Source organism: Rhinoderma darwinii, chromosome 6 (genome assembly GCF_050947455.1).
Source record: "Rhinoderma darwinii isolate aRhiDar2 chromosome 6, aRhiDar2.hap1, whole genome shotgun sequence".
NCBI classification, from domain to species: Eukaryota; Metazoa; Chordata; class Amphibia; order Anura; family Rhinodermatidae; genus Rhinoderma; species Rhinoderma darwinii.
The window spans coordinates 42018965-42031645 of NC_134692.1; the positions used below are offsets into that span (position 1 = coordinate 42018965).

Here is a 12681-nt window from a genome sequence, read left to right on the forward strand (position 1 = left end):
CTCTGTTAGAATATCGTGCAGGTACCGGAACGGAGGCTTCCCCAGCAGTTTATCAGTCAGTGGCGGTTTCCTAATCACCTTTCCCAGGGATTCCTGTGTGCACCGGACAACCGCAGGATCCATCCCGGAGGCCGGGCTGTGCAGAGGATTAGCGGTAGAGCGGTGCTGTCCGCCCCGTACTCTTCCCCGCTGATCCCTGATTTTCGTTTATACTTGTCTCCAAGGCTCGGGAACCGTATACTCAGCACCGGCCAACCTTTCATTTCCCACAATCCATAGCGATCACCGTTCTGCGCATGCACCGCCTCCGCCGTTACCAAGCGTTCGCCGCCATGGCAACAAAGCGTAACACATCCCGGGGCGGAGCTGGAACTGTTGTCAGTCACGTGACATAAAGATCCGTCTTGGAACAGAATTCAGTTGACGGACGTGCGGCATAAATACGACGCTTTTCAATAGTAACCACAATGTCCCTGTGACCTTGACTTTGTTTTCAAATCTATATTTTATCACTGAAATGTGCGAAATTTTATACTAATGTCATACACACCGATCAGATATATAACATGGAGGGTTCGATCCCACGCAGACGGTGGGCTGTGTTTTCATTTAGATTGTTAATTGGCTGCACAATTTGACAGGTAAGCGGTGATTTTTCCTGCAACCCCCAAGACCCCCCCTCCCATGCCATTTACAATCCTAATGGCCTACGGTTTTGCAGGTGAAACTGAGGCCGATTAATAAACCACACGCAGTCGTAGTTTCCGGTCGCACGCAGAAACTACGGGAACATGAGACCGTACCCTCAAACAGATGATGTGAATAACCGATTATCTCATTACAATGGCGCCTGACACAGGGTGTGATATGTTAGGCAGTAAGTGAACAGTCAGTTCTTGATGTTGATGTGTTGGAAGCAGGAAAAATGGGCAAGTATAGGGATCTGAGCAACTTTGACAAGGGACAAATTGTGATGGCGAGACGGCTGGGTCAGAGCATCTCCAAAACAGCGGGTCTTGTGGGGTTTTCCCGATATGCGGTGGTTAGTACCTACCAAAAGCGATCCAAGGCAGGAGAACCTGTGAACCGGCCACAGGGTCATAAACGCCAAAGGCTTTTAGATGTGCGGGGGCAGTGACGTCTGGTCTGATCCCACAGAAGAACTACTGTAGCACAAATCATGGTTGAAAATAATTTTAATAAGGGTATGTGCACACACACTAATTACGTCCATAATTGACGGACGTATTTCGGCCGCAAGTCCCGGACCGAACACAGTTCAGGGAGCCGGGCTCCTAGCATCATACATATGTACGATGCTTACGGACGTAATTAGTGTGTGTGCACATACCCTAATAGTTTAATAGTAATAATAGTCGACTCCACTATTGATTCCGCCGGAAAACCGGAAACCTGCCGGAATGGTGACGAACGGAAACCATTAGTGATGTTTCCGCCACCATTGATATCAATGGTGACTCAAACGGAAGCTGTGCTTTCACTTTCACTTTCCGTTTCGGGGTTCACCCGACGGAAACCTCAGATGGAACCCCGGAACGGAAAGCGAACGGTGATGTGAACAGGCCCTTAGCCAGAGTCTCTATCACTACGGCTGGCACACTCGCTCTACTGCTGACTCTATGTGATCAGCACAGCGGCAGGGAGACTCCACTCCACCGATTCTCTAAGCAAATCATTAGTCTTCAGCAGGAGTACTTTCTCACACCAGGGAGAACAGTGCCTGGGCACAGGGCTGATTAATGAGAAGTCTCCCTTTGTCTGCTCTTCCCTGCTGTGCTTTACCCAGTCCAGCCATGTGGCACTCGCCAATCTAACTCTCCCTAACCAGAACCAGAACCTTTCCCTGCCTAATAGATGTGCTCCATGGCTCCGCCCTTCTATCATGAGCAGAACATTTCAGTCACTCGAGGACCTGCATAGCTCAGAACAGGTGACCACAGGTCCTGTGCACATAACACATTAATGCAGTCTGGCCACTAGATGACAGCATAGCAATGGAAATATATACATTACATATAAAATATTAGCATTGGTTTAACTCCTGGCTTTAACCTGTAGGACAGATAATTTTAACACAAACCTGAATCGGTTCATTTCATAAGATAGCAGCATATCCCTGGTAAAGAGCTGCTCCACACCATGGAGGGGGCATACACTGTTTTACATGACTACATTCATTATTTTAGTAATATACTTTATATAAGCAAGTAAAGTGTTTGACAAAACACTCAGGACTTTCCAAGATGGCTTTTGTCTGTAGTTCCATGTGTTTATGTGCTTGTGCTTATGTCCTCACTTTGCAATCACAGCTAGTATGCAATTCCATGTCCTGGGCATTTTAATAGTGATTTAACACACCCCATTCTTTGTGTACATTTCCACCGGCATGTTTGTATTTCTTTGAGCCGAGCAGGATACCTCCTTACACAATATGAGATCATTAATATGCTGAATGTTCTAGGGCTCAAGTGCTGACTCAGACTTAGGATGGATTCACACATGCAGTTTTTTTTTTTTTTTGTAAATATCTTTTATTTTTGGATATAACAAAATACAGAGTCATATGAAAGATATAGGAACAAATTACCTAGTGCAATTGTGGTGCTCTGCTGTTCGGCTTCACAGCACTTTTAACACGAGCCCTACTACCAAAGGGACGATTTTGGTCTTACAAAATTATTTTAATTCCCTTACACCAACTAGATTGATCTTTTCTTTGGCTCTCTTGCCTTATTTAACAGATACCATGCATCCTCTTCCGGGCTTATGGGAAAAATTGCCAGACCATAATATATCTGATGCATTCAGGGACACAGATTCACTGGATTTACTGACATCTCAGGGTTTGCTGGTTCCCACCTTTCTGCACACCATTCATTTTCAAAAAGTCTGTACTCTATTTAAACAAAAGTTCACGAATATCCAGGAACCTTCCTGGCTTGAAACGTATATTACCTAACACAGTAAGGTGACTACTCTCTAAATTGTATTCTGGTCTACTCATGAACAGAGAGCGCTCTAAATAAAACGTCGTTCAAGCTTGGGAAAAGGAACTTGATCTAAATTTTACTACTGAAGAAGTTTCTCGCATTCTAAGGTTCTCACACGGCGTTTCAAGATGTGTATGGGTACAAGAGAACTCTTATAAAACAATCACCAGATGGTATAGGACTCCTGAGTTTTTACAAAAAATGTACACATGCAGTTTTTGATGCAATTTTTTTGAACCAAAGCCAGGAGTGAATACAAAAGGAAGGAAAATAATAGAGGAAATACTGATGCATCTCTCTATTTTATGACTTTGGCTTAAAAAACTGCACAAAAAATTACTTCAAAACGTAATAAGCCCGATTTACTATTGTTGTTGCGCCAGACTTCTGGCTTAAGTTGTGCCTATTTCTGGAAAAAAATCAACGTAACCAAATTTATTATTGATTTGCGCCAAAAATAATATATGTTTACACCTTACTAGACACTTTTCAAAAGTGTCTAAAAAGGGCATAGTTTAGCAGAATAGGCATGACTTAAAATGCATCGCCATGCACCAAAATTGTGCCAAAAGCCAACCAAGAGGTGGTATAAGGAAGAGATAAGTATCAAGCGTGTCTAGAAAGATGCACCAAATTTATTATACAGCGTGCGCCATCTTCTAACTGCCTGGTCTTAATATGCCCCAACATTTGAATGTAGCCTTATGCTGTCCATAGAAATGAGATTTAATAGGGCTAACCCCATTTATGGCATATCCCGTGGATACGCCATAGATGTTAAATTTGGGAATACCCTTTGAGCAGGGGCAGATTGCGAACTTAGAGGTCCTGGAAAATATCTAAAAGTGGCCTTATGTTGTGGGGGTGTCCAAATTGGCAGCAGGCAGAGTCAACACATATAGGTGGATCAGCAAACCTTTAGCTATAGCCAGATTGGCGGTAGGTGGGCCAATGCAAAAGTACATTGGTAGACGGCGTCTATACATTGCATTGCATTGCACTGGTAGACAGGGCCAATTTACCAAAGCAGTATGCAGAGAAAACGAAGAAGTAGATGAACCAGTACCCCAGTGGATTGAGCACACGCATCGGTTTGCAAATGACACCACTTAATCCAGCAACAGAAAGTTCCCAGGACTAACTTTGTAGAGGTAGTAATTGGATCTGGGAAGTCTTTGCTGTTGCATGAGGCCTAGCGTGCCGTTATGAGATAGATCATTCTTACTGGGGTCCCCTCTACTGTAAATTCCTACTGGTTCCAAATTCTCCCTAGCAGTTTAAAAGACAAAATAGATCACATTGCTATTTCCTACATTTAACCAAGACTTTAGGGTGGCCTATGGTGAGGTAATCACAGTTATATGAACCCCTTAATGACCACCGATACATATGTTCCCTAAGTATACCAAAGCATTATATCTGCGATCTAAAGATCGCATAGTGAAGTCCCCTAGTGGGACTGAAAAAATTATTAATGTGGAATAAAAATTAATAAAAAGGTACACATAAAAAACAAAACAAAATATTTTTTCCCCATAAAAAAATGGTTTTATTTAGTAAAAGTGTAAAAATAGAGGCGGCAGGCTAATATGTGTTGATTTTTGTTAAGTTAACAGCTCGCCACTTCAGTGTATTTCCCGTGCTTTGAGATCTGAGGTAACTTGCAGCTGTTGATTTGTGGGAGATGGTGGGGGGAGTGGCAGCCATGCTGGGAATTCATTATGCTGGGATCCACAAACTAGAGTTGATGGCCTATACTCAGCGAATACATGGACTTCAGAGACTTGAGTTAGGTAGGACTGAGGCCCGGATAATTATCTTACAGTAAGAACCTCGGTGTCGGGGGTTAAGATCTGGGTACGCATGGCTGGCACTCCACTATGCTGTATTATGACATGTATATTATTGGAAACTGGAGTGGATGCTGTATTGTTGTTGATAAAATGTTGTAAGCTGAATAAAAACAACTTTGAAAAAAAAAAAAAAGAATACAGTACATGACCGATAAAAAAAAAAAAAGTGCAAAAATAAAATAAAAACTACACATATATGGTATCCCCGCAATCATAATGGCAAAAACTAAATATATTAGTATATTATTTAAACCGCAAGGTGAACACAGTAAAAAAAACAAAAAAAAACCCTTTAAAATTACTATTTTTTCCCATTCCCACCAATAAATAATAATAAACGGTTTATCAATAAGTCCCATGCACCCCAAAATGGTAGCAATGAAGTCCCGCAAAAAACAAGCCCTCATATAGCAACATTGACGGAAAAATAAAAAAAAGTTATGGCTCTTGGAAAGCGGCGATCCAAAATAAAATAATTTTAATTGAAAAGTGTTTTTATTGTGCAAAAGTAGTAAAACATAAAAAAGCTAAACATATGTGGTATCATCATAATCGTACCGACCCGTAGAATATAGGTAGCATGTTATTTATGCCGCACAGTAAACGGCGTAAATGTAAAATGCATAGAACAATGGCTAAATTGCTGAGGGTTTTTTTTATATTCCCCCCCCCCCCCCCCCCCGAAAAAAAGTTAATAAAAAAATTCTACATACCCCAAAGCAGTGCCATTGAAAAATACAGCTCAACCCGCAAAAACCAAGTTATCATTTCCTTGGTCATTAGGTCACCATTGGTCATTAGGTCACCATTACGGCAGGTTTCCGTTTTTCCGACGGAATCAATAGCGCAGTCGGCTCCGCTATTGATTCCGTCGTTAAAATGGAAACCTGCCGGAATGGTGACGAACGGAAACCATTAGCACATTTTCCGTCACCATTGATATCAATGGTGACTGAAACGGAAGCTGTGGTTTCAGTTTGACTTTCCGTTGCGGGGTTCAGCCGATGGAAACCTCCGACAGAACCCCGGAACGGAAAGCGAACGCTGATGTGAACAGGCCCTTACGTGAACATTTTTTTAACATAAAACATAACGGAATTCAGGAAAACAGTAGTGTCTCTGAATGTCAAAGTGTTTGGTAATCATTTTGCATTTCTCTGAGAATAATGGGTTTTGTAGAATTGTTAAAGGGGGTTTCCGAGTTAACACTTTTATGTGTCAGTGATTTTAACCTCTGACTCTGATTACATTTGTAAAGCACTTATTGTATCTAAATTAGCCCCGTTTCCCGTAAATGAAAAAATTAAGAATGGCCTAGTCCTTAAAGGGTTTTTCCCATGAGGGACATTTATGACATATCCACAGGCAGGGCCGGCTCCAGGTTTATGTGGGACGTTGGGTGACAGTAGGCCCCTTTGCGGGGGAACTCACTGTGGCAGTAAAATGGCAGAAAATGTCACTTTGTACCTCCATATAGACGTTAGGCCCTGTATATGCCCCAATATAAAAGTTAGGCCCCCAGCTTGTACCCCATAAATTTAGTGCCCTCTGTAGATAGTGCCACACAGACCCCCCCAGGTAGTGCCACACAGCCCCCACCTCCCAGGTAGGGCCACACAGCCCCCCTCTTCCCAGATAGGGCCCCACAGCTCCCTCTTCCCAGGTAGGGACCCACAGCTCCCTCTTCCCAGGTAGGGCCCACAGCCCCCTCCTCCCTGGTAGTGACACACAGTCACCCTCCCTGTTAGTGCCACACAGCCACCCTCCCTGATAGTGTCACACAGCCACCTTCCCTGTAGGTAGCGCCTTTGTGGTTCCCTCTAAGAGTGGAATCCCCAGCCAGAGCATTGCCGACGTTCTGGCTGGGGATTCCGCTTCAGGAGAAGCCTCTGACGTCACTGTCCATATATGGACAGTGTTGTCAGGTGCAACCCCACTACTAGCCCTCTTCCTGGGACTACTGCCCTGCTCCTGATATCACTGTCCATATATGGACAGTGATGTGAGGAGCAGAGCTGAAGTCCCGGGCAGAGCGCTAGTAAAGGCTCTGCTCCGGTACTCTGTCTCTCGGGAAGCCCCTGACATCACTGTCCATATACGGATAGTGATGTCAGGGGCAACCCCAGAGCCAAAGTCCCGGGCAGAGCGCTACTAGCACTCTGCCTGGGACACTGCTCCGCTCCTGACAACACTGTCCATATATGGACATTGATGTCAGGGGCTTCCCCAGAGACGGAGTCCCGGAGCAGAGCCGCTTTCTAGGTTTCCATCCTCACACAATGGGGCAGAGTTACTACAGTGTCTGCATCTAGAATGAATAAAAAAAATGCACCAAACAATGTGGCGCATATTCATTTATTACTCCAAAATAGGCGACATGCTCTTTTTTTAAATAGTAATTTTTATGACACTCTTGGTAAATGTGTTGCATTGGCTACATAGTCACTGATAAAGAACATATTTATTCTCAATGCCTAAGGCAATGTCAATACTAAATATGTCTCTGGCACAAGCATGTAGCATTCAGGAAACTGTGACAGAATGCCAAGGCAACAACCTAAGGATCACATTAAAGTAAATGTAGCAGAACTGATATTGCAGAGTTTTACCAGGCTTAGCAATGAATCTAAAATAAACATAGGTGAAAACCACACAGGTCACACAACCCATTCCTCTTCCACATGTATTAACAATGATAACATTCTCATGGGCTCATATAAGGACCATATAATTCTCAACGGCTCATATAAGGACCATGTACTCCTTCAGTCATACTCCCCACGGGTCTGTATTACAGACACGTAGACACTCCATATGCCACCATATGGTGAATCAGTAAGGTACCCTTTATAACCTAGAAATTAATACTATCGACTGCGCCATTGATTCTGTAAAAAAAAAAATGGAAACCGTTAGAAACGGAAGCATTACCATTGAAATCAATGGTAATGCAAATGGAAAGCTATGGTTTTTGTTTGCCTTTCCGTTGATGGGTACCCCTGACGCAAAGGTCTGACGAAACCCATCAACGGAACCAAATGCTGATGTGAACAGGCCCTAAGAAAAGTAAGTTGATATTAGAGTAAAGACTCTGGTCTGTCTGGCACATCCATGATGGACACATAATATTTGATTAATCATACCAGATCATATTGCACACACTACAGATCTACATTCACTCACTCAAGCTTATCTCTGCACGGTCAGAGGGATTGGACGGTTCTCTCACTGTGATTCAGTGTCTGTAAAATTGCCCCAAGAGTGTTTCATAATGTCTCATAATGGTAGATATTAAACAGTTTATTTCTATATCAGAAACTGAAGGCAGGAGAAGTCTGAAATGTCAAAGAAAGGATGTATACAACTGCATACCTGGCATCAGGAGCTTGTACGCGCCGTGGCACAGACATTGTGTGTCGGGGCCTGATGTGGCACCATCAGAAGATCCGGTGTGGACCTGTTTGCGGTCTCACCAACTGCTGAAAAGGGGATTAAAAGTGCCCATACACATTAGATAAAGCTTGGCAGAACCCACTAATTTTGACAGGATCCAGGGTCGGCCTTAGGGGTGTGCGACCTGTGCCATTGCACAGGGCGCATCACTCCAGCAGGTGGAAGGGGGCGTGGCGCTGGCTCCCTTCCCCTGCTTGTTTCAGAAGCGCCCGGGCCCGGCGACTCAGCAGTTGCCTTTCCGCCCAGGCGCTTCTTCACTGAGTGGCATCGCTACTGCTGTAGCAGCCATAGCGGCTGCTAGCAGCGACACCGGGCATGAGGGCGCTTCGGCTGCTACAGCAGTAGCGATGCCACTATTGCAGAGCAGGGAGGTATCTCCCTGCTCTACAATCTACTAGTGCCACTGTAGCTCCCTGAAGGAGCGGAATCCCCGTGTGGCGGGGGATTCCGCTCCTGGACTGAGCGCTTGATGTCATTGTCCATATATGGACAGTGACATCAGGGGGAACTCCTGAAGCGGAATCCCCGTCCACAGTGTTGCCGACACTGTGACCGGGGAGTCCACTCCAGGATAAGCCAGTGATGTCACTGTCCATAAATGGACACAGACAACAGGGGCTTCTCCTGGAGTGGAATCCCCGGTCACAGTGTCGGCAAACGCTGTGGATGGGGTTTCCGCTTCAGGAGTTGTCTCTGATGTCACTGTCCATATATGGACAGAGACATCAAGATAAGCGCTCCAGGAATGGAATCCCCGGCTACAGGGGGATTCCGCTCCGTTACCGAGCTACTGTGGTGCTATCTACAGGAAGGAGGGGTGCTATCTACATGGGGGCTGTGTGGCACTAACTTCAAGGGGGCTGTGTGGCACTACCTACAAGGGGGCTATGTGGCACTACCTACCAGGGTGCTGTGTGGCAATACCTACAGGGGGCTGTGTGGCAATATCTACAGGGGGCTGTGTGGCACTATCTACCGGGGGCTGCGTGGCACTATATCCAAGGGGGCTGTGTGGCGCTATATCCAAGGCGGCTGTGTGGCACTATCTATAAGGGGACTGTGTGGCACTATCTACAAGGGGGCTGTGTGGCATTATCTACAAGGGGGCTGTGTCGGTTGTTTGGTGCTTTTTTACCAACGTCTTTTGCATTAGCTTCAACGGCTTAAAAAAAAACGCAAAAAAAAAAGTTAGACAACACTTCCTGAAGGAATTTTGAGGCAGATTTTTTTTGCCTTACAAAAAACGCTGTGTGAACATACCCTACGAGTGTAGTGCTTGTTTTTAGCCATTTTCTATCTTTCTCTTAATAATTTCTAGATGGGGTGCACTGAGGAAATTTTATTTTTCCAGTGGTGCCTAGAGTCCGATAAGGTTGGGAACCTCTGTACTAGGCTACAGAATCACGCCGGCCTACGCAAGGATCCCGTTGTGGAGCAGCTCAGTTCGTCGTGGGAACGGGGCTTAGGTGAGTTACATTTTTTTGTTTGTTTGGGGGCACTCTCTACAAGGGGGAGGAGGGGCTGTATGGCACGATCTACAAGGTAGAGGTGGGGGATGTTGGCACTGTCTACAGGGAGGCTGTATGGCACAATCTACAGGGGGGCACTATCTACGAGAGGGTGTGTGTGGCAGCCAGAGGAGTGGGCATTATACTGTGTGGGGGCCACTAAGTGGACATTATGCTGTGTAGGGGTTCTACAGGAGGCAATATACTGTGTGGCACTTAGGGGGCATAATACTGTGTGGGCACAATTAGAGGACAAAATACTGTGTCCTTGAAGGGGTAATAATATATTATTATTATACTGTATGGGGGGCACTAAAGGGACATTATACTGTGTGGGGGCACTATATAGGGCATTATTGTGTGTGGGGCATTATACTTTTTTATGGGGCATTTTTTTTATGATGGGGTGGGGCGCGGAAAGATAATTTCGCACGAGGCACCATCTATCCTAAGGACGGTCCCGACAGGATCGGTCAACAATTATGGGGTCCACCTGACTATCCCCCAACAGAAGATGTCGGGGGAAAGAAAGAACGGGCAGGTTGAATTTTTAACTTACCACGCGTGATAAGCCACTGCAAGAGCCATCTGGCAGCTGTCTATTTCTCTCTCCTCATTGAAAGAAACAGGCGTCCTCGGCCGAGCATATTTATGGTGGAAATAGGAGAATTAACTGTCGGCTTGACGCTTCAGTCATCTAATGTGTATGGATAGCCTTAGCCTTCCACAGATCCTTTTATTCTGAAAATTAGTCGTGGTCCAAAATCGCAAACTTCACCAATGTGATCTTCCCATATATAGTATATCTATGACATATCAGCAGATCATTTTGAGCAGATTTCCCCTTTAAGCTTTTTCATGGCATATTGTATATTTTATATTTTCATTGTGGCAAGTGACTTGCTCTAGTGAATTAAACCAAGTATCAAATAATGTTCTGCCTTCAATGGTATTATTGTAATACATATAAACATAAGTCAATATTTAATGAAGTTTACTATCGGTTTGTATGCAAATAATTTATGATACCACTTACTTTTTACAGACATAACATGTACTTGGCTTCACCAACTTAAAGCAATATCATATGTTTTTTTTTTCCTGTGTAGTACTGTCACTTTCAAAGCCGATATTTTCTACGGTCTTAACTTTGTGTGACATTTCACCACCCATGAAGTTGTTTGATGACCCATTTTTTTGGCACATGGCAGAATAAAACTTCTTTTTTACCTTGATGCAAGCACTAATATATTTAACACTTAGCATTGTGGCTCAGTGGTTGTGTTGCAGCACTGTGGTCCTGGGTTTGAATCTGACCAACTGCTGCATGAAGTTTGTAGACAGTGATTGATGACAACTTCGGTAAAGAACTGTGGAATATGTTGGCGCTATATAAGCAAAAGAAATACTGCTTTACCCCAGCAGTGTTAGCCGTTTGGGAGGCTAAAATATGATTACAACTCTTTGTCATGTTGCTGGCCCCGCTGTCCTCCATGTACAAGCAGTAGCAATAGTACAGCGATTACATAGAGTACAACGGGGCTGGTCTCATGACAAAGAGTCATGTTGTCATGAAGGAAGTCTGTGCAACCAGACTTCCGGTCCCCCGCCAGTGCTATAAAAATGTATTAAAATTTCATAATCAGCGCGACGGAGGACCGGAATGTATATTAGTGAGTGTACTCACATACTGATGTGAGTACACTGCTAATACTTTTCGCTCCACACATAATACACATGTATTAAAGGGGTTATCAGAACACTCCCACGGCAACAGGGAGCATTCTGATCATAACAGTATATTAGAGAATTATTATTTAGGCATTTCCCGAATATATTTTTGTAGGCTGGGTTAACTTTCAAACCAATCTAAATTGGCCTATTGATCAAATTGAAATCTGTTAAAAACTGTTCTGAAAACATCTTTCTACTGTTCATCATTATACCAAGATTGTATAAGCGCATATAAATAGAATCTGAAAGACAGCTCTGTTATAAGGCATAGGAATTAGTCGACTGCAAATCTAGAGATTTTGAAATTGGTCCTATTAGTCATAAAGCTGGCCATACACATTAAATAAAAGTCGCCCGAATCAACCTATTTTAGTGGGATTGGCCAAAAATGTTATAGGTATGGGGCAAGAAGGATCAATCATGCCCGATCTTTTGTTCCTGCGGGAGATAAGCCGCTGCCAGAGGGGCCTCCTGATTGAAATACACATACAGGCTTGACTGAGTGTGAATGCTAATGATGGAGTCAAGAGAAATGACAGTGAGCCAAGCTATCTCATCTATAACGCCAGCTAAATACTACTTAGGCTTCGTTCACAACTGCGCTAGGGCTCCGTTCCGACGTAGCTTACCGTCGGAACGGAGCCCTGACAGACACAATCGGAAACCATAGGTTTCTGTTTCCATCACCATTGATTTCAATGGTGACGGATCCTGTGCCAATGGTTTTCGTTTGTCTCAGTTGTGCAATTGTTCTGTTGTTTTGATGGAATCAATAGCGTAGTCGACTAAGCTATTGGTTCCGTCAAAACGTCGGAACGGGACCCTAGCGCTGATGTGAACGAAGACTTCGGTCCTTTTCCACTGCATTTTATATTCTCCATTTGACATAAACGCCAGGAAAAGCCTAACAGTGGAATTGTGTCACCTATAGACTGTAAGGGTATCATCATGAGCTCTCATGACGCTTTTCATGACGTATCAGTTAAATGGATACCATTATAGCCAATGTTAGACATCCGTTGCATGCATATAATGGTATCCGTGTAATAGTAGTCATTTAAAATATACGTCATGAAAAGCCCATGACGTATACGTTTAACAGATGACTGTGACGAAGGCAAA

The 12681-nt window shown here is 44.1% G+C and overlaps 2 protein-coding genes across 4 annotated transcripts in view; one reads left to right on the forward strand and one right to left on the reverse strand.

The window, feature by feature from the left end:
- The window catches only part of TRAF3IP1 (TRAF3 interacting protein 1), a 47346-nt gene extending 47007 nt beyond the window's left edge, over positions 1 to 339 (reverse strand). For both annotated transcript variants that reach the window (XR_012849490.1, XM_075829589.1), the window contains exon 1: positions 1 to 339. Coding sequence is in view for 1 of the 2 variants with exons in the window: in XM_075829589.1 (XP_075685704.1) it covers positions 1 to 123 (123 nt within the window). In the remaining variant the exon portion in view is untranslated.
- Positions 327 to 12681, forward strand: part of LOC142655439 (anterior gradient protein 2-like) — a 27750-nt gene continuing 15395 nt past the window's right edge. Inside the window, exon 1 of one of the 2 annotated variants that reach the window (XM_075829590.1) lies at positions 327 to 641. The gene's annotated coding sequence lies outside the window, so the exon portion shown is untranslated. The remainder of the gene's footprint in view (positions 642 to 12681) is intronic. The other variant, XM_075829591.1, reaches the window with a different exon arrangement.